The 21,756-nt window shown below is 57.1% G+C and overlaps 1 protein-coding gene across 1 annotated transcript; it reads left to right on the forward strand.

Annotated features, from left to right (window-relative positions):
• The first annotated feature begins 3,524 nt into the window (after positions 1-3,524).
• On the forward strand, positions 3,525-21,623 carry MPP1 (MAGUK p55 scaffold protein 1). The gene is made up of 12 exons (XM_061445889.1): positions 3,525-3,783; positions 9,886-10,029; positions 10,356-10,434; positions 11,387-11,472; positions 12,173-12,241; positions 15,322-15,518; positions 15,772-15,878; positions 16,553-16,633; positions 17,134-17,214; positions 17,635-17,837; positions 18,220-18,294; positions 20,308-21,623. Exons 1-12 carry the CDS (start codon positions 3,682-3,684, stop codon positions 20,482-20,484), a joined length of 1,401 nt encoding a protein of 466 aa, XP_061301873.1. The 5' UTR covers positions 3,525-3,681; the 3' UTR covers positions 20,485-21,623.
• Positions 21,624-21,756: the final 133 nt, after the last annotated feature.

Here is a 21,756-nt window from a genome sequence, read left to right on the forward strand (position 1 = left end):
CATCACCAGCAGTGAGTAATTAATTAGCCCCAGAGCTTCTCAGCTTTGTTTTGCACAAGCACCCACTGCCCGGGCACAGTCCTGGAGGAGGAATAAGCAGCAAAGATAAAGGCTGGGGGAGGAAGCCCCAGAGTCCATTCCACAATCAGTGGGGATCAGTGGCTCCAGGGAGGCAGCATTTGCTCAACCTGACTCAATACTGGGCTTTGGATCTCCACGTCCCTTCATCTCCTTCCCAAATGCTCATGCTGTTGTGGCTTCTTAAGCAAGAGTCGGGTATTCTCTGCTCATACCTGTAAGAGGGGCAGCATGGAGCAGCTCTGAGGAGAGCTCTGCTGGAAGCACCAGGGGATGGTTGTGGTAGGGACCAGGGAGGTGAGCTGCAGATCAGCCCAGTGGTGTGAGCTGTCCTGGAACCCACACCCAGCAGAGGTCAGAAGCTGGTGTCTCAAATAAAGCACCGCCAAAAAAGTTTCATGCAATTGTTGGGCTCCACATTGCTGCACAATGAGCCTTTGCTGTGGTCCTGGCTGTGATTACATTACAGCCCCAGCAGCAGATGCAATCACCCTTTGGCTTGATTGCATCCTGACAATAACCAGGCACAGGTAAGTGCTGGCCTGAGGAGAGGAATTGGAGCCCTAAGCTTCTCAAAGGGGAGCAGCCCTGCCTGAGGCAGGATAGCCTTCAGCCTCGGAGGACCAAACCTGCCACCTTGAGCCCTTCTCAAGGCAAACTTCCTCAGCTCCAAGGCAACTGCATCTCTTCTGAGCGCAGTGGCCAATGCTGCACAAGGACAGCTGGCTGCAGTCTCTGGTCCACCAGTGCAGGGGAGTATCCCAGGCATGGTGAAGGGCCTGATGGCAGAGAAAACAGGGCAGAGACATCAGCTCAACCCCAAACAGCAGCTGGACTGTAGGCAGAGACACACACACTCAGTAACTGGCTCAGTCCCCTGGACAAGGGCAGATACCTGCACGCTCTTCCCATGGCTACCTCTGCAGGCCAGGCTGAGCCTGACCTCCTGATGCTTAAATACCCATCAGAGTGAGGGACTGATGGGGATTGACCAAGAGCAGAGCATCTTTCCAAGACAAAATTGGTGAGGACCAGAAGCCCCCCTGCAGGAGCTGGCTCAGATGCAGGTGTAATCAGTCCCACAGGACTGGCTGCTCTGTATGGTCCCGGCTGCCTTGTCTCTCAGGGCTGGTACCCAGCTCTGCTTGGTGAAGCAGGGATATGGGCCCTGCCTTTGCTAGTGGATGCTCAGACTCTTCCTGCCTGCAGAAACAGGCTGCTGTGTTGTGGCACATTTGTCTGGTGACACAGGGTTAGATCAGAGCAAAAGCTGCGTGCACCAGAGCTCCCTCTGTGTTATTTTCAAAGCGGAAACACGGCTGAAATCTCTGCAGGCGACTGAGCAGCCTTCACCAGCCAGCCCCGAGCAGCTCCAGGATGTTCTCCAGCCGCTCAGGAAGCAGTGTGGGAGCTACGCTGAGGGAGAGCACTGGGAAGGGGCTGTGGGCAGGCACGCAGATGTGTCAGAGCTTGCCAAGCTCCAGCATCCATTAGAGGAAGCATCTCTTGACATTTGTGGGGAATGGAGACCAGACGCTGTTTCCTCCCCACGCAATGTAGATCTGAGATGCATCATAGTTTCCCCAGTCACGGACGTTTCTGTGCAGGGGGAGGCTTGACCAGCACAAAGCCCTCTGCCTTTCAGACAGGGGATGCTCCTGCTTATTCACCAAAGAGCCCTGTCATGTGAGTCAGGGCTGTTTCTGAATCCGGCTTCTCCCATGCTGGATGGAGAGCCCCTGTGTGAGCCAGACGTGGGGGATATATGGAGGTATTGTAGCTGGGAAGATGGGCACTATTCTCAGAAGAAGTTGCCAGCACATAACCAAAACAGGCAGCAGAATGCTGAAGAGAATACCTGAGCAGGGACCACGGCCAACAGGGAGTGAACCTGGGCAAGCGCAGCCGGATTCCCACTTCAGCCATGGCACTAGGACCAAGCTGCTCACCGCCTCCTCCGCCTTGGTTTCCCTGTGCGTAACCAAGAGGGAATGAACAGACTTGGACTTCCCTTTCCTGTCTGTCAGGTGTCTCTTGTCACATTTCTCACTCCTACAACATATTCCACAATTAATTCCAGGGCTTCTATCTGCTCTCCATATCTCTTGCCTCCTACCCCACGTTGTTACCAGCATGCTTCTAGCCTGTGGGTGCAGGAGGAGCCTGGAGCCACGGCGGCTGTGCTCAGGATGTGCTCAGGGCAGCATGTTTCAAAGCCATGCCCCACAATCCTACTGTATGTCCATACTCTTCCCCAACAACCCGCTCTCTTCAGGAGAGGCCAGGCTTGCTCTCCTCCCAGGTTGCCTCAGCCCCTGGCTGAGGATGCTCCATAAATATGTATGCTACTTATACAGAATTTGCTTAGCATAACTTGCTTAGCTTTAGTAGCTAAATTTGCCAAAGCCTTAGGCTGCAAGCTGTGGACTTTCATCCCGGTACACTGAACTTTTACCTAGTTGTGTAAAAGAAGGACCCAGAGCTGGTTCAGACTGGAAGATAAGGAAGCAAAGGAAGGCTGCTGCCATTGTCAGCTGACACAGCAACCTTAGAGATAAGAGGAAAAAAAAAACAACCTAGAAGAAAAGAAAAAACAGAGACAATGAAGGGACCCAGTGAAGAACAGGAAGACCCCAAAACTATTAGGATTTAGGTAATGGTCATATTAGTTACCGTATAATTAATATAAAAATAGTCATATTAACTACTGGTCAGAACTGTTGCATGAAGAAAGGGTGAGGAGCTTTGACTGTGAGGGTGTAATTGCCCAGGGATTTCTCTGTTTGGGGTCCCTCTTTGGAGTCATCCAGCTTGAGCTGCTCTGCATGTCAGAGACAAGAAAAAAGAGGCTTCCCTGTGTCTCTCTGCTCTCCCCAGTAGCGAGTTCTGCTGCAAGACCCAGTTTCTTAGAAGAAGTCCCTGGATCTCCTCACCTTGGAGGCACCCCAGAGCACAGCACATCCCTCTCAGCATACCCGCAGGGCCCAGGGATGACCATCAGCTTGTGAGAGCCCTCTGTGCACCAACACTGCTTTGGAGGCGTGCTCCCCATGTCATTGCTGGACCTCTGCCCTGACTGTGAGGGCATGAAGCCTGCCTCAGACCCAGCCTCCTGCGGTGATTTTGGCAACCGCAGGAGCTGTTGCTAGGGACGCAGGCTTCCATGAGCATCCAGGCTTGTCTGTGCTTGGGCACATCCCGGGGCAGGCACGACCCAGGAGCTGTTAGCAACAGAGACACGATGGGGAGAAGAGACCCCATGGCGGCAGCCAGGCGATGCTCTGAGCTGCTGCTGGCGGTGCGAGGACGCCGAGCCCCATCCCCTCCGCTCCATCCCCACCAAGGGCCGCTGGGCACCCACCCGGGCGGGACGCGGCACCACGCGGCGGCGCTGCCCGCGGGGCCGGCTCTGGTCCTGCCCCTCCGCTGGCTCCGCCCGCCGGCCTTCCCCCGCTGCCACACGGGCGGAGCGTGCGGGGAGCCCGCGGCGCTGCTGCAGCCGGAGCCGGGGCCGTGGCCGGGCCGCTCTGCTGGAGCCAGCGGAACCGGCTGCAGCTGCTGGCGGCGGTGGCGGAGCGGCAGCGGCGGCGGAGCGGCGGCGGGATGACCCTCAAGTCGGGGCGCAGCGCCAGCGCCGGCAGCATGCGGACCGCGCTGTCCGACCTCTACCTGGAGCACCTCCTGCAGAACCGGGCCAAGCCCGAGGTGAGCGGCGGCCGGAGGCAGCCCCCATCCGCCCCAGGAGCGGCGCCTCCGGGAGAGCGCGACTCCGACCCCCCGCCATCCCTCGGGCCCCTTCCCTGCCGAGGCCGGTCAGAGAGCCCCAGGGTGGCCCTTCCCATGTCCCCCTTTTCCCCTGCTGGCCCTTAGCTCAGCACCCTGCGCCCCGGGGGCCTCTCCATCCCGTCCTTCCCGCACACACAAGGGGAGCAGGGCCCCTAAGGCAGAGACCCGGTGGCAGGCAGGCAGGCAGGCAATGGACACCCATGTATGAGCCTTGCATGTGGCACTGCTGGTTCCCAGCTCTCCAGGAGCAAGGCTGTTTGCTGGGGGTACCTTAGGGGAATGGTCAGCCAGCACGGCCGGGCAGGGAAGAAGGAGCTGAAGGCAGCAGGGGAGGAAGGCTTCAGCATCCTGCCACGGAGGAGCTTGTGCTTGTTTTGCTGCAAAGTTGTAGCTGGTCTGATCTGGAACTGCCTGTCACATGAGCTGATTCAGCTTGAGCAACATCCAGGTCTGCAGCATGGGCTGGAGGGGTGCTGGTGATCATGGTCTTAAGCCCCAGAGAAGGAGGATGCAGCCAGCCCCTCACACTCCGTCTCTGGCACAGGGAATGGGCTGGCACTCCACTTCCAGGGAAGGAGCCATGGCTTCTGCTTGGAGGGCTCCTTCCCCAGCCAGTGTCATCTGTGGTAGCTTGGGTACAGCCAGAAGAAGGTCAGCAGCTCCCAGTGCTAAACAGACAGTGCTTTTGTCCCAGCAGAGATTTTCATCTCTGAATAGGAGTCCCTGATGGAGCCATGGCATAATGTGCCTGGGCTGAGGGTTCATTGCAGCTGTGGGGAGCTTCAAAGAGCAGGGAGGAAATTGTCCTGAAGGGCTGTCCTTGGCCCATCCTGTTGGACACTGTGGCATCCAAAAGAGGCTTGTCTGATGTATCCCACACCAGTGGTTCGTGCACTTTTTATGGCTCAGCCTTGGCAGACTGCTTACAAAGAGGAAAAAGAAAGATAAAAAGCTTTTAAAGCCAAGTGGCTGGATCAGGCAGCTGCTGAGAGGAGCTCTGCCATCCCTCTGCCTGCAGGATCCAAGCAGAGGGCCTGCCTGGCTGCAGGCAGAGCAGGGATAAATCACCAATGGCAGGCAGGAGGGCATGCAAAATGTAGGAGCTGGCCTACAGCTCCCTGCTGCTACAGTATGTTTATTCCAATAGGGATAAAGAGAGAGATGGTAAACTGGGATCTGCCTTGGGTCTTTTAAGAGGAGCTCTGCAGAGCTGGCACCCAACAGGGGTTACATGTCCTGAGCTTGCCAGCCACTTGTGCTTGTTGTGGGCATACAGAGATGGTGCTGACCCATGGATGCTGTGGGCCCCTCTGTGGGAAAGGGGGGATATCACCCAGCAGCAGCTCTGGGGAGGGGAACTGGGTCCAGCTGCTCTTTGGCTGGAGTCAAACAGAGCAGCCGGGAGGTTTCTCTTCCCCATTTCTTGTGTTCCTCCCTTGACACGCAAGCCCTCGGTGCGTGGAAGCCGTGTTATTGCTAGAAAACAAGCCAAAGTGGAGGGAGCCACTTGCCTGCTTCCAGTGAGCCCATATCTTGTCCTTATCTCCCAGCTGACAAACACAGATGTACCAAAAGGTGTGGGCTTTATTCTCAGCTGTGCTCCTGGCTGTCAGGGTGCCCTGGGGCATGTTTCGTTATCGCCTGTGACTCAATTGATCAGCTGTAAAATGGGCAGCAGATGTGACCTTTGGGAGTCTGGTAAAGAAAAAGTGGGTGCTTCTGGGGAGACCTGGGCCTGTGGGCGCAGAGGGGACACTGCGTATCCCTGTGGGCAGTGGTTCCTGACATCTGCCTGGCACCAGCTCCAAAGCAAACCGAGGCCACGTTCCCAAGGGATCAAATCCTGAAGTGACTGTGGCCAAAACTAGTGGTTGAAAACTGAGCAAAACTTCTGGCCTTGACCAAAATGAAGTGTGGAGGGCTGGCTCCAGCCTTTCCATCCCAAATGCGTTTTCATTTCATGTTGCCATGTTCCAGTCTATGACAGCTTCTGGAGAGAAGTGGTTTTGCAGGGCTTGTTGTGGAAAGTGGGGATGGAGCGGCCGGGCAGCTCCTTGGGTTTCTGCTGTCAGTGCTGTGGCTTTACTGCCTCTCCTTTGGAGGTGACTGGTTTCATAAACACATCTGGAGGCTGCATCAGGTGGGAAAATGGAGCCTCAGCAAAACTGACTGTGCTCCCGTGAAAACCTGGCCCTTCCCCATTGCAGAACTCCATGATATGGAGTCAGTTTGAGGGTGTGCAGAGCTGGTGGCATCTTCTAACCTCCACAGCCGCTTGTACCCCTCTCTGTTCCCCTTCTGTCTGCAACGTATTGGTGTTGCTGGGGCCTTTTCCCAGTGTTAGCAATGTTTGATTCAAATGTCTTTCTGGTTTGTTGCTGGAAGGGGTCTTGTGTGAGGTTGCTCCTTGTGCTGGCAGACCTGAGAAGGCAGTAGCCCCCAGCAGGGTTGAATTACTTCTAAATGCCCTGTTGCTTCTCAGCCCGCTGGAGCAGCCCAAAACCAGCTCCCAGAGTCAAGGCTGGGGTTTTGTTTTGCTAGTTTGCTCTTTTTACACATTGCTGTGTTGCTTAAGCCGTGCTGAGACTGTGATGCACACATCTGCTGGCTGGTGGGGGGGTGAGGTTGAAGCACTGGAGGGTGGGAGGAGAGATTGCTGGGCCAGGACACCTCTCCACCAAACAGCCACCATGCACCCATGGTAATTATAATGTGAGGGATAACGGTTCCTGGAGGGAGCTGGGATTCTGTGGCTCGCTGTGGGTAGCACAGCGTGTCTCCATGCCAGCCGAGAGGGTATGTAGGCCCAGGGGATCCCAGCTCCAGGATTCCCTCCTGTATCCGAGCTGCTGTACTTTGGGGGCCTGCTTGGTGAAGCCAGCAGCATCTGACCACATCCCCTCAGGGTGCCCTGCTCTTCCCCAACCACCCGGTGTTGAAACCTCTTGGTTCGAGCAGCAAGGAGAGCCCAGGAACCAAAGGTGCCCTTTGCACTGCGGTGCTGCTTTCCCCAAGTGCTGCTCCAGCCTCCTGCAAACAAGCTGCTGGTTAATGTTTGATGTGCCCGTGGCACGCAGCCCGGCTGAGCCAGCACAACAGCCAGAGCAACCCTGGCACAGGAGTGACCCCGCTGGGGACAGGACACCAAGGTCCTCGCCAAGGATTGCTCCACACCGATTGAATTCCCTCCTGAGGAATTCGCTGCCCTGCCCTCTGCCTTGAGATGTGAAATCCGGGCTCTTGAGGAAAAGGCAGGCAGGGAGCTGGGGCTCACCTCTTTGGAGCTGGTTGCGTTGCCACCGTTGCGCGTGAGGATCCGTGCCCTCAGCAGCCAGCTGCAAGGCACCCGTATGGCTGAGCAGCTCCCCTGGGTGCAGTCGCACAGCTCAGCCCCACAACCTCCTCGCCCCATGTGTGCCCCCAGGCTGGCTCCAGCGGTGACCAGCTCAGAGCCAGCAGTGGCTGGTGGCCGCAGAGCCGGCTCTTAGCAGCACTCGCAGATGTTTCCTGCAGAGCAGAACGTAAGTAGCCGTGTATGGCCGGCTGCCAGCATGAACTGAAAGGCTCTTGAGGTCGCAGGCGATGCTGGGCCAAGCCAGACAAGAGCGTGGTGGCTGCTGGAAGAGCGCAGGGTGGGTGATAGGCACGGCTGGCTCACATGAGAGCCACACGCGTGTCCTGTGGCTGCTGGATGCTGAGCACCGGGGCTGGAATCTCCTGGTCCTCCTTGCGCGCCAGGTGTTTTCCCATCCCCGTCCACCGGCTGCCCAGTGTGGTCAGGAAAAGCCCACACCGTCCCAGCATGGCTCTGTCTGGGGGTCGGTGGAGGACCCTGCTGTGTCCAGAGCTGCCATTAAGTGACTGGTGGCATGGCAGCCGGTGCCTGGTGACAAGGCTCGCTCTGAGGGAGTCACCAGAGTGACAATAGTGCTGCGTCAGCATTGAGGGCTGGGTGCTTTCTCCAGCTCTCAGCAAAAAGCAAAGGTGAGGGCTGGGAGGCTCAGCTGGCAGGGGTGGTGGGGACAGTGACTCCCAACCCTTGGAGCAGGCTGTGCTTGGGACCTTGGTCACTGGGCTCTGCTGAGCCTGGAGCTTTGAAGCCAGGGATTGCATAGGGAAACGCTTTGCCAGGGTCTGACCAAGATAAGCGTGATCTGCGCTGACTCAAACCACCTCACGGGCACTTTGGCCTTGGGCAAGGCTGGAGAAGTTCCTCCTCCTCCTTCTCCCAGAGCTGGCTCAGCAGAGAGCTGGCTCTGGGCACCACACTGCTGGATCTGTCCCACTGCCCTGCACATGGTATGGTAGCAGCGTGCCCTGCTGGGGTTGGAAAGACAGGCTTGGGGGGGCATCTGGGCTGGGATTCAGCCTCCTCCTTCTCCCTGTTTAAGCCACTGGCAGCTGGAGCCCACGTGGTTGCTTTTTTTCCTCTGAGGAGGAGACTGGTTGGCTCTTTTATAAGTAGTTGGCTTAAAAATAAATCCCACATCTTCCCTGTTGCTGCAGTGTGGGCACAAGACTCCCTCCATCCTTTCTGTACCAGCCCAGACCCACCAGTGCTTAAGGTCAAGACTACGACAGTGCCCATGGTCCATCCCTCTCTACCAGTGCCTCTGTCCTCGGTAGTCCTGGCTCTGCTGCCTCTGCTCTCGGCTCCCTCCCTGCTTTCCACCACGGCACAGGGCTGGTCTCAGCTTGACAGCGCTCTGGCACATCCCTAACCAAGCCGATTCTGTTGTGGTTCAGTGCCGTGCCCGCGCCCCACCAGCCAATGCTTTTCACCCCAGTTGCACCCACATGGACCTCCCCACGGCCTGGCTGCACCTCACCCCTTGGCAGCAGTGGGGCTGCAGCCTCTGGCTCTGGGCTGGGTGCCTGCAGTGGGTGAGAGCAAGCCAGGGCAGAGGGTCAGGGCACCACTTCCCAGGCGCTGGCTTGGAGCCCAGGGCCCTGGCACTCCGCTGGATGCTGGCAGGGCGGCGTGCATCGAGGAGAAGTGTTGGCTGTGCCTGGCTGGGCACGGTGTGGCCGCGGTGCTGGTGCAGGACTACAGCAAGCGAGGACCTTGCTGGTGTCCCCGCAGGTTTGCTGGCTGTTGTTCCCAAGCTGGGCGCTGCTGGGAGCACGCTACAAACTGCACAAGAGCAGAGGGTTTCTCGTGGCTGAAAGCCCCTGCTTGGTTTCCCAGTGCTGGTCTGCTGCTAGGAGCTGGGGAGGGAAACAGGGAGTTTGTGGATTGACTGGGAGCACATTACCTTTGGTGCCTGGATGCGCGCGTGCCTCCGCACTGTGTCGGTTGCCATTGATGTAGATGAGGAGGGGTTGAACTTGTGAGCTGAGCAAGAGCAGAGCTTGGCCCTGGTCTCAGGGGTGTCACAAACTGCTCCGTTCACTTGGTGAAGCTGTCCTGGGCTTTATGCTCTGCAACAAGCCAGCTGTGAGCCAAGTGCTGCTGCAAGACACAGGTAGGGTTTGGGACTTACTGATGCAGAAGATGATCAGCTGTGGACTCTTGGCTTCTGGTACCTGTAGCGTATCCAAAGTTTTCTTACCTCCTGTGTTTCCCAGGCTGGAAAACTGCAGATCAAGCCCACATCCATATCTTCGAGGCTGAAGCTCTTTCACAGAATCATAGAACATAGAATAGTTAGGGAAAGGACCTTAAGATCATCCAGTTCCAGCCCCTTGCTGTGCACAGGGAAACCTCACATTAAACCATGTCACCCAAGGCTCTGTCCAATCTAGATCTGAACACTGCCAGGGATGGAGCATTCACTACTTCTTTGGGCAACCCATTCCAGTGCCTCACCACCCTCACAGTAAAGAACTTCCTCCTCATATCCAGCCTGAACTCTTTTTCTTCTCTTGCTCTTCTAGTCCTGTCCTCCAGCCCATGGGTCTCTGCTCCCCTGTGTCCCACTTGCACCCCATGCACCCTAACGTGGTGGAGTAGCTCAGCCCCACAGCAGGGAGCCGGCACCCCCAGGCCCCTAAACGCCAGTGTTTGTTTTGCCCCGACAGGCCATCACTCAGTCCCCGAACGCCATCACTGAGGACATTTATACCAACGGCTCAGTGCCCGGGGGCAGCCCTTCCCACAGCAACGGCCGCGAGATGCGCAAGATACGCCTCGTCCAGTTCGAAAAGGTCATGGAAGAGCCCATGGTGAGAGCTGGCAAGATCCCAGTCCCCAGGCCTGGTGGCACCCGGGAGGGGCGGAGGGGCAGGTAGAACCGTGCCCACAGGCTGGCCTCAGGGGAAGCAGGAGATCACCGGAGCCCTTAGCCATGGGATGGAGGTGCTGGATCCTGCGAGTCCAACGTGGGAGCGAGTCCCGTCAAAGGGTGGTGATGCTTGTGCCAAGAGGAGCTACGGGGGCTTTCCTAAGCCACTGCACAGCCCACCATGGACATGGGCAAGGAGAGGACTTTGCTGAGAGCACGGGAGCTCTTCCCCTGCAGCAAGCAGTCATGGGTTTTCCTGTCTTCCAGGGAATCACGCTGAAGCTCAACGACAAGCAGAGTTGCATGGTGGCCAGGATCTTCCACGGGGGCATGATTCACAGACAAGGTAACGAGGCCCTCATAGAGGCAGTGTGTGTGGCATGCACGTCTGCAGAGATAGGGTTGCCCCCCAGCACTGCTGGCTTTCCCCTGCGGTGAGGACATCGGTGTCCGTTCCTCCAGCAGGGATATGCCAGGAGCTCGGGGCTCGCTGGTCTGTCTGCATGGTTGGCATGTTAATGCACTGGAGGCTTTAGGGAGAAATAAAGGATAGGGGGAAGGGCTCTCCCAAAAAGGAACCAGAGACCGTCTGTCTCCATCTCGTGATGGGGTCACTGTAACAAGAGATGGGTCATACCCCAGAGACTGCATGGGAAGCTCTTCCCACTCCTAAAGTGCACAGGTGGGACAGGCTTGCTGTGGATTGGCTTTGCAGACCACATGAAGGTGCCAAAAGACATAAATAGGTGCTATTTTCTGGTTTTGGGTCTTGCCAAGGGGACGTGGAAATGAGATGTTCTGTGCTTAGAAGTAGTCCCTTTTCCAGCCTTGGATCCAAGTGGGAAGTCTGAGCTTACCCCTGCCAAAATAACATAGGAGTTATTCCAGTAACACTATTGGAGCTTGATTTTATAACAGTATATCTGAGGCTGTAATCTGGCTGGGTATATAAACTGAAACCACACACAGTCAAGACAGCTTCTGCTAAGGAGGCTGTCACTTGGCTGCAGGTGGGGTACATGGGGTTGAAACAGGTACTTTGATCAGTCTAAAGCACTGAAAGACACACAGTGGAAAGCAACCTGGTGACCTTCAAACTAGGTGAAGACCGTGTATTGGGTGGAGGGGCTTTAGTCCCATGTGCTTAGGTGACATGTGTGGCTCTATGGGCTCCAGACAAACACCCCAGTGTCCTGGCCACAGCTTGCCCAGGGGGTCGGAGGCTGGTGGAGCTGTGTTGGTTTGATGAGTGGCTCCTGTCCAGTCCTGCACTTTGATGTTTCTCCTGTTGCTGGCAGGCTCCCTTCACGTGGGTGATGAAATCATAGAAATCAATGGGCAGAGTGTGAGCAACCACTCAGTTGACCAGCTGCAGAAGATGCTGGTAGGTATCTGTGTTTGGCAGGGCTGTTCCCTAGGAAAGACCTCCTTTGGCCTGCAGATGTGCATGCTGGTTCAGCATTCACCCCCTCCTAGATACTAGAGCCAGCACACAGCTGCCTGCTGCAGCGTGGTGTGGCTGTACCAGGGTACTGTGATACAGCTGAGCACCAGGTCTCCATACAGCCTTGGTGGTCTGTGCTTGCTGCTTGTTTCTGGCCCTGGGAGCAGCAGTGAAGGCTGTTGGCTGGGGCCCTGACATGCTGATGTGCGTGGGGCTTGGAAACCACCTCTCCTTGCCAAGGCTGCTGTGCAACTCCAGACCAGGGGCTGGCTGCTCTTGCAGCCCTGAGGCTCTCCTATGGGTCTCCTTGGTGCTGTTTTCTTGCTGTTGAGGTCATGGTGACCCTGATAGGCCCTTGCTGGAGATAGCTTTGTGCCATGCTCCTTTCCTGCCTGGTGGGACATCCTTGCTCCAAGGAGGAGCTTGTCTTTGCCTCCTGAGGATGGTTGGCCCAGGAGGCCCCTCCAAGCCTCCAAGTGTGGTTATACCCACAGGACTGAATAGGTCTTGGTGTGGAGGAACAGTGGCTTGTGGCAGGCAAGGGAGTGCTGTGCCTCTAATGTCACCAGGAGGGAAGGAGGCTGCTGCCTCCAGGCACCACCTCCTCCAACTCTTCTTTCTCGCCTTCCTTCTTCACTAGAAAGAAACCAAGGGCATGGTCTCAATAAAAGTCATTCCCAACCAGCAAAGCCGCCTGCCTGCTCTCCAGGTAAGTGCAGCCTCCAGACCCACTGTGCTGGGACATGGGACATGGCTTGTGGGGCTGGGGAGGGACCAGAGCAAAGCACAGGGGACCAGTGCTGGAGAGAGAGCTGTGCTGAGCCCTGGGGATGGCTGCCAGTGAGGATGAAGGGACCTATCCTGTGCTTACATTGCTGCAAAGGAGCAGATTTCGGCCCTATTTCCCCAATATGTATGTAGGGATGCTGGCTCCCGAGCCGCAGCGGTACATGCATGCAGTGTTTGGTGATGATAAAGCAGCGGCTTGGGCACGCCAGGAAGCGTCAGAGAGTTTCCTGCCGCCTTCAGAGCCGCAGCCGTTAGAGCCACATCCCCCTGGCAGGGCCACAGCAGCTCCTCCCAGGCTCTGGCTGCTCCGCACCGTCCCTGATGCTCAGTGCATCAGTGCAGGGAGGGTGGCGCAGGTCCGGATGCCACCAGCGCGCTTGTGAGCAGCGAGTGGGAGGACGGAAGCGCCGGGGGAGAGGAAGGCAGCTCCTTGTGCTGCCTCTGCTGGGGTGGGGGTGATGTGCTGCGACACGGTGACACTGCCTGGCTCTGCCTTTGGAGTCCTGCTGCGGCTCAGGATGCTCAGGACAGGGGAGGGCTGGCTCCTATGCCAAGGGTTCGGTGGCTGGGATGCAGGATGCTGTCCTGTCTCTGGGTGCAGGAGCCAATCCCAATGCAGGCACCGCATCATGGACAGGCAGGAGTGGGAGAGGAGCTCAGAGGCAGAGGGATGAGCTGGGGGAGCCCATGGCACCCTCTTTCCTTATGCAGAGCAGTGACATGTGAACATGATGACAACTGAAAGCTGCCTCCGTGGCTTGCTCAACACACATTGTCCCCATTCCAGCTTACCCAGCCTTGCATGTGTTTGTTTATCAAACAGCCCCATGCCTGTCCTGCTGTCCGTCTGCCCTCCCTGGCCTGACCCAGCCAGCTCAGTGCCAGGGGAAAAGCTACCTCTGAGGAGAAGAACACAGCTGCTGACTCACCCAACACTGGCCACGGGCTCAGGGAAGGACACAGGGAACAAACTCCTTCCAGCAGCAGCAGTTGTCCTTCCTCTTGCTGTGCCCAGGGCCGTGGTGCTGTCAGCTCATGGGCTGCCTGCGTCTCTGCTTGTTGCAGTCCACTGCTGAGAGTGTTCTTCTCTTTCACTGGATCCCTGTGATGACCTTCATCCCAGGGCCTGGCAGGCAGGACAGTGCAGGTCCCGGCATCACAAACCCTGCTCACCTGGCTTGCCCTGCAGCCTGGTAACCAGCTACTTTGAGGCCCCTGAGTGTCTCTTGGGGCAGGGCTGCTTGGAGGATCCTAATGCACTGACCACTGTGGGCTCTCGAGGTCACCTCCAACCTGTTCCCAGGCACAAACAGCAGCCTTCTGGCTATAAAGACTAGGGCTTCCTATGCTGGAGCCTGCTTGGTACCTGGGCTTCTAGCCCCAGGGAGGGGACAGGCAGCAGGCAGACAAATAGCTGGCATTTGGAGCTGGCCCGTTGCAGTCTGTGTGAGATGCCTGGAGCTGTCTGATGCTGACTCCGAATAGGTGTAAGGCAGGGTCTTTCTTTGTCTGCCTTGGTGTACTGGGGCTTGTGGGAGCAGAGGGCTCCAGGCAGTGCTTGCTGTGCATCCCTCGTGTGTATGTGTTGGTGGCCATCTTCCTGGTGCCAGAGAGTGCTTTCAAAGCAAGCATCAGTCCTTATCCTGAAAGGAGATTCCACTCTTATTGTCTCCCATTGTGAGCTCTCATGTCACAGCTTGATCCGTATGCTCTGCTTTTCTGGCACTGAAAGGGAGCCATTATTCATGTCCTGCTGGCCCTGTGCCTCCAGCAGCAGGGCTGAAGGAGGACCCACTGTGGGACATGGTTTTCCTGTGGAACAAGGACAGCATGGTTTACCCTACCCAGTGAGGATGAATTTCCAGGCCCTGCCTATCTCACCTGAGCACAGGACATAGGCATCACCCCACAGGAATCCCTTTGCCCCTTTGCTACGTGCTGCGTTTCTGGGACAAATAACTTGATAGGGTGCCCATGTCAGGGACACGTTGCAGCTGCAGCAGCGTTTCAGGTGAGGAACCGTTCACCCAGGCACCGAGAGCAAACGGCAGTGCAGAAGACACTGGGTGCACACGCGTGCTCTGCCCTCCTCCCAGGGATAGGTGACTCTCATCCATCCTGTTGCTCCCTGACAGTCTGTTCTTCCTGAGCAGCTCCATGTGCAAAAGGCTATAATGCCATTCCTTGCCTGACCATGCAAAGATATTCAGGGGCTGTGAGAGCCCAAGGAGGGCTTGAGGCTGTGGGAGGCAGCAGCATCATCTGCCCTGGTGGCAGCAGGCACTGCAGGCTCCCTCCCAAAGAGGGAGGGGACAGGGAAGGGCCACTTTCCCATGCTTTCCTGGTGCCCGGGGCTTGCCCAGCCCCAGGATAGTGGCACAGTGGCCTGGGAGCAGCAGCAGCTCATTTGCCATTGCAGCTGCGAGGAACAAAATGTGAGAGCAGCTGATGCTGAAGAGGCCAGGACAGACCTAGGCAGGGGCATCGCAGGCTGGGCTCCCCGAGGGCCCTGTGCCATGCGGTGGGGTGCACGGTGCTGGGGAGAGGCCAGGGCACAGCAGCTGGGGATTGAGATGTGGCTGTCCCTGCAGTCCCCAGGACATGGGATTGCAGGGGACACTGTTTTGATGGCTTCTCTCTGCTCACCCCATTGCAGCTCCTGTGTTGGTCTCCCCTCTGGCTGGTTCAGCTCATTGACATCGTGCAGCAGTGTAGTGGGGGGACTACATGTCAGGGTCCAAGCTCAAGCTGTGGAGCGTGCTAGAGGTTGCAGTTGTTTCAATGGATCCCAGTAGGGCCAAGATGCCATCCTCCTTCTTTCTTCCCTCCTCCCTCTTCCCAGCATGTCTCACTGCAGCTCCGTGCTCATGAGCTTCCCCCCCAAGGCTTCGTGCATCTCCTTTCTCCCTACCTGGCCTCATGGGGTGTGCAAAGCAGCAGGGGCTGGGATCAGCCACCCTGCATGCCCGTGCTGATGCCAGCCTGCTCTCTCTTTGGCAGATGTTCATGAGGGCGCAGTTTGACTATGACCCCAAGAAAGACAACCTGATCCCCTGCAAGGAAGCGGGGCTGAAGTTTCAGACTGGTGACGTGATTCAAATCATAAACAAGGATGACAGCAACTGGTGGCAGGGCCGGGTGGAGGGCTCCTGCACCGAGTCGGCAGGACTCATCCCTTCTCCAGAGCTGCAGGAGTGGTAGGTGCCTGGGGTTGGTCTGGATCTGGGAGCGGAGGTGGGAACAGTGACCATACGCTACGGGGAGCGTGGCTGCGTTGGGTAACACCAGTGTCAGTGCTGGGAAGAGGAGGCAGATGTCTCCTTCGTCTGCCACAGGGTGAGCCTTTACCTGTCCCAGCAGCCACCCTTGCATGCCTGAGGGACAATCCCACTGCTCCCCCGGGGCCTGGGGTGATGGCCGGGCTATGGTGGTGTTCTCCTCTCTTGGCAGGCGTGTGGCGAGCGTCACCCAGTCCGGTCAGAGCGAATCCCCGAGCTGCAGCCCCTTTGGGAAGAAGAAGAAGTGCAAAGATAAATACCTGGCCAAGCACAGCTCAAGTGAGTGTGAGTGGGGTGGTGGGCTCCATCCTCAGTGCTGGCCATCACCCCTGCCTCTGGGACAGATGTGTCCATGGAGTCAGACCAAACAGCCCAGGCACCGAGCTTCTGTGCTCTTGCAGTGACAGCCACTATGGCTCTTGGCACTAGGCTCCTTGGGAGGCTGGGCTCCTGAGGCTCAGACCCCACGGTCTGCTGACTGCAGTTAGGGAGCAGCCTGAACTGCTCCTCACAACTGCTGTGTCCCCAGTGGGGCAGGGACCCTGCGAACACCCTGTGCTAAGCACGCCTCGTGCCAGGCGGGTCCCTGAGGATGTGCTGGCTCCCAGCCTGGCCCACAGCTCCGACCAGGAACAAACAAGGCCATAAATCAGCAAAATAAATAAAGCTCCCCCAGCAACAAGCTCCCTGCTGCCTCCCCATGCAGCTCCCAGCTCCTGCTGTCCTGAGCTGTTACTGAGTGAGAGCTGCCCTGGCTTCTCCTTTGGTGGCTGCTGGTCCAGCTCCCCATAGCCCTCCGCAAGATGCCCTATTCCCCAAGCAGGGATGAGCTCCCAGCCCAATCCTGATGCTCCCTCCATTTGCCCAAGGACCTGCCTTTGGTCTGACACACACATAGCCCTGCTGCTGCAGCCAAACCAGCTCTGACCACTCTTGTTTCTCCTCTGCTCCAGTTTTTGACCAGCTGGATGTGGTTTCCTATGAGGAGGTGGTGAGGCTGCCTGCCTTCAAGAGGAAGACTCTGGTGCTCATCGGTAGGTCCTGTGTGCCGCGGGATCCTGGGGGGACCGTACAGGGCTGGGGCAGTGTGGCCCTTAGTGAGCTCTGGGGAGCATTTCTTCTACCTGGAGCAGGCACCAAGCAGGCTGACCTCCACGTGGCACTGCACATGGTCTGGCATCTGCACTGCAATGCTGGGCTTGGGTTAACTCAGGAGTTTCTAGTTCCCGGGTGTCTTTAGGGGTGACTCCTACTGAAAGCAGCTCTGGTCTGCCCAGCTGCCTTTGGGGCAAGCACTCAAGCACTGTGGGTGCTGAGCACTATGGCCATGGGCAGCCCAGCTCAGCAGGCACCAGTCCATTCTCCAGCTGGGGCTATGGGGGAGTGTGCCCAGGGCAGGGAGTGCCACTTCCAGGGCTGGAAACCACCACAGACCAGCTCAGGCAGCAGGTCCTGGACAAGGCTGTGGGAGCTCTGCACTGTTCCTCGGGCTTCCCCGAGCCCATCTCCAGCTTCCATCCCTCCTTGTCTGCAGGGGCCAGCGGCGTGGGCCGTAGCCACATCAAGAACGCTCTGCTCAGCAACAACCCGGACAAGTTCATGTACCCACCCCCTTGTAAGTACCCAGGGCAGAGGCACAGGACACGCTTCTTGTCACCTCCTCGAGCCAGGGCCTTCTGACAGCAGATGGGACACAGGGAGATATTCCTTGCCACCAAGACCCTGATGTTGGAGGCCACCCTGTCTGCTGTCCCATGGGCTGAGCCTGCCAATGGCTGCAGGGTTGCTGCCACCTGCATTGCAGACACCTCACTCATTGCATCCTAACAGCTCTCATTGGGCTTGCTGAGTTCCCTAATTGCCTCAAGCAGGAAAGGGGATTAGTACAGCCAAGTCTTGAGGGCCTCTGTGCGCTAGCCTCCTGCTCAACAAGGGAAGGCAGGATGCCCAGGTCATCCAGAGCAGAGCATTCCCGCTCTGCTCTGTCCCCTGTTCCTTCTGGGCACCAGCACCCACCATGTCCCTCTCTGTGCAGACACCACACGGCCCCAGAAGAAGAATGAGGTGGATGGGAAGGACTACTACTTTGTGTCCACCGAGGAGATGACCCGGGACATCTCAGCCAACGAGTTCCTGGAGTTTGGAAGCTACCAGGGAAACATGTTTGGCACCAAGTTTGAAACAGTGCACAAGATCCATCAGCAGGACAAGGTCGCTATTTTGGACATTGAGCCTCAGGTAGGGAGCAGGGGATGGGGTGGCCACCAATCGAAGTCCCTGTGCGCTGGCTGTCACTGTCCCTGCCCTCCCCTTGCCCACCCACCGTTCACAAAGGAACAAGCCAGGGAGCGCTGGGGCGGCATTTCCATTCCCACATGTGAGTGCAGTGAGGATGTTCCCTGTCACAGCACACATCTGGCTATGACAGCAGGGCCAGGCTGCCACGGGAGGTGCAGGGCCAGCACCGGCCTCATACAAGGTCCCTTTCCCCTCTCCAGCACCAAGTGTGTGAGTGCTGCTTTGCACTGTGTCCAGTACCCAGCTCAGAGCAGGCTGGGGATGCCCTTCTATCCTCCCCATGGAAACCCTCTGGTAACTGCACCCTTCTCTCTCTCCCCAGACCCTGAAGATCGTCCGCACAGCCGAGCTCTCCCCATTCATAGTGTTCATTGCCCCAACAGACAAGGCAGAGCAGGTGAGTGGCAGGGCACTGAGCCCGAGTTCTGCTCAGGCAGAACTGCAGCAGTCAGGGCTTGCTCTCTGCTCCGTATCAGCTTCTTCTGCTGCATTGATCCTTGTGGTCCAGGAGAGCAGACCTGAGAAACAGGAACTGGTGATTCCTGCAGCTGTAGACTCCCTCCCAGACTGACACCCCCCAACAACCCTTATGCTTGCAGTATACTTAGTGCTTAACATGTAGTGGGGTGTCCAGCCCAGCACCGAGGGCCATCTCCAGCTGCAGCAGTGCTGCAGAGCAGGAACATTTATCCTGCCATTGGCTATGCAAATGGGACACACATAACAGCAGCTCCTTTCATTCTCTGCCTCATTAAGCTGCTCATCTCTCCAAAACTGGGATGAAAGCAGCACTGATGCTGCAGTTAACTCATGCAGCACCACAAGGCTAGCAGCCACACTGCCATTGCCCAGGAAGCCCCTGATGCAGGGCTGCAGAGAGCAGTGCTGCCTGCCCTGCCAAGACACAGGACCAGCTCCCAAAAGGGCTCACCTCTGCGGGGAAATGGGAAGTGATGGGAGAACAGGGAAACCCACAGAGCAGCGCTCCTCCTGGTCTTGTGTCCAGGGGCTTTCCCCCAGGACACAGGGAAATGGACTGAAGATGAGAGAGGGGAGATTCAGATTAGGCATTAGGGAGAAGTTCTTCCCTGTGAGGGTGCTGAGGCACTGGCACAGGGTGCCCAGAGAAGCTGTGGCTGCCCCATCCCTGGCAGTGTTCAAGGCCAGGTTGGACACAGGGGCTTGGAGCAAGCTGCTCTAGTGGAAGGTGTCCCTGCCTGTGGCAGGGGTTGGAACTGGATGAGCTTTGAGCTCCCTTCCAACACAAACCATGCTGTGATTCTATGTCCAGACAGCACCACCTCTCCCAGTTTGCTAATTTGGGGTCCATAAAGCTTAAAGTAACAGCTTGCAGGGCAAGTGTTTATGCAGCAGAGCAAGCATCCCACAGGCATTTAACAGCACGGTGAACACAGAGGGCTGCAAAGCCAGTTGCAGAAGGCTGGGGGGGCAAATGCCAGGCCAGGAAGGGCAGTGGGCAGCCTGCTGCATCCCACCCCACGGCTGCCTCCAGGCAGAGGAGCTGGCTCTGCCGCAGTGGGCAGGGCCAGCCCTGCTGGTGCAGGCACTATATATAGCTGCTGCTGCAGCTCAGGTAGCTGCTTACCAGGAGGGATGCAACAGAGCCAAAACGTGAGCTGGCAGAGCTCATAGGAGCCAGGCACACTGCTTATTGCCCACCCCATGAGCTGCTGGGCAGCACACAGCAGAGCTCAGCAAGAACTGCACCCCAAGCTCTTTGCCCATCTCCAGGCACAGAAGCAGGGAGCTGCTTGCATTTCAAGCTCTGTTGGTGACATGAAGTGGAAATGAGTCTGGACTTTGCTATTGAGGGGCACACAGAGACATGCTGCTGGGATGCCCCTGCTAGCTGCGGCGCTGTGCAGAACAGCCACACTGGCTGAAGGAGGCAGGCAGCTTTGCTTTTACTATGACAAAATCTATCCCAGCCAAAAGCTGCCTGCTAGCTGGTGCTGCCCAGGTCAAGAGCCAGTGGGGAGAGACCATCCTGCAGGGATCCTACCTCGAAACCAGCCTCAGGTCTCAAGCTGGCTCCACTGCATAGTGTAGTAATGGGCAGCCTGCTGCTCAGTGAACCTTCTCCTCCTAGGGAGCTGCCACAAAGCATTTCAAAGATCAGTACCAGACCAATGTGCAACAGCTCTGTCATCACTCCAGCAGATAACCTGATGCTCTCAGCGTGGCACAGAAGTCCAGCAAAACCCCCAGACACACACTCCCAGAGACAATGCACCAGCTCCTATCTTGTCAGACTGCATGGATGCTCTGATGCTTAGCAACCACTTGAGCCGTTTTGGTGGTAGTTGGAGGGAGTTTGGCTGCTGGGGCGGGCTGTGAAATTCCCCTCCTCCCTCCCCAGCCTCCTGATCCACTGTCCTGTTTCTTGCAGACAGAGGCTTTGCAGCAGCTCCGGAAGGATTCGGAGAGCATCCGGAGCCGATACGCACACTACTTCGACCTCTCGCTGGTCAACAACGGGGTGGAAGAAAGCCTCCAGCTGCTGCAGGAAGCCTTTGAGCAGGCCTGCAACTCCCCACAGTGGGTGCCTGTCTCCTGGGTCTACTGAGGGCATCCAACCCCAGCCGCTTCCCATCAGCCATCCTGCAGCCATGGGGAGAAACCTCCTCAGCTTTCCCTGATCCACACACAGCCCAGCACAACTCCCTTCCTCTGCTGCTCCACGGACATGGTCTCAATTGGGTGACACACACAACAGGATCCCAAGGGAACACAGGACAGGGAATGCCCAGGGGACAGCTGCCTCCCTGGGTACCACAATGCAGTGTTAAGTTAAATGGCTACAGCCAAGCTCAGAGCATCCCGTTAGCTCAGAGCACAGCTCCCACCTCACTGGGTAGGGGAAAGCGAAGTCCTGCTGGAGCACCCAGATGATCTCTGCATCAGTCCCAAGGAAAGTGAAAGAGCAGAGGCTTTGCAGGCAGATGTCCCCTACCATGAGCACACTGCCACAAACACCTCAACAGCCTGGCTGGAGGCTGCAAGGAAACCCACACCTTAGGAGGCTTCACACAGAACACACCAGCGCTCCTATATCTAAGGGTTCCTCCTCACACATGAGAAAGAGCAGGAAAAGGAGAGCATGGATTTGATGCTGGTGGCATGGAGCTGCCACCCCCAGGCAGGCCTCAGCCCACGTTCTGAGGCTGGAACTATGCGATTCCCCTTGTGCAACTGTAGCTGTAAAAACTCAGTGTATTTCAGCTCTCACTGTGCAGCTTGGATTGTTACCGCCTCAGCAGCAGCCAAGGAAGTCCCAGGGACTAAACCCCAGAGGGACAGACAAGTTCAATGGGTAAATCTAGCCACAAGTAGCAGTTGCATGCAATAGAAACAGCATCTCTACAAAGATCATCCAGGCATGCTTTTTGTAGGGTGTACTTGCACACTGTATGTGAACATAAAAGCCATCCCTGCAAAGGGGATACTCCTGCAGGAGTATAGTGAAGCACAAACCCCACCGTGACCATGTCTGGGAAGCACCACCCTGGCTCCTGGGCAAACCATAGCCATCATTTTGGTGAACTCTCTCATTTGTGTGTTCAGCAGTCAGCTAAGGGAAAGGGGTTCAGAAGTCTTGTGCGGTTCTTAAAGGATGCCAAAAATGCAATCGATGTGCAATAGGGACCTTTGTTCTGATCCACTGCAGGGAAACAATGAGCAGCAATAAACATGTGCTGAGACATTGCCATGACTGGTGTTGTACCTCTTCCTCTGAGCACTTCCTGGAAGTCTGTTCTCACCTCTCTGCCCCTAACGCACAAGGTTGGGCAGGCCAGCACCAAAAAGTCCCTCCAGCAACCATCAGACCTCTGCAGCA

The sequence above is a fragment of the Pezoporus flaviventris genome, unplaced genomic scaffold, assembly GCF_033815535.1.
Source record: "Pezoporus flaviventris isolate CSIRO_AGI_PZ_B2104156 unplaced genomic scaffold, CSIRO_AGI_Pfla_v1 ptg000005l, whole genome shotgun sequence".
Taxonomy (NCBI): domain Eukaryota; kingdom Metazoa; phylum Chordata; class Aves; order Psittaciformes; family Psittacidae; genus Pezoporus; species Pezoporus flaviventris.

Excerpts from the sequence above, each read along its gene's own strand:
- MPP1 (XM_061445889.1), top strand. The coding sequence starts at position 3,682 with ATGACCCTCAAGTCGGGGCGCAGCGCCAGCGCCGGCAGCATGCGGACC. Across the intron at positions 11,473-12,172 it reads ACCAGCTGCAGAAGATGCTG|AAAGAAACCAAGGGCATGGT; the intron begins GTAGGTATCTGT and ends CTTCTTCACTAG. Across the intron at positions 15,879-16,552 it reads CCTGGCCAAGCACAGCTCAA|TTTTTGACCAGCTGGATGTG; the intron begins GTGAGTGTGAGT and ends CCTCTGCTCCAG.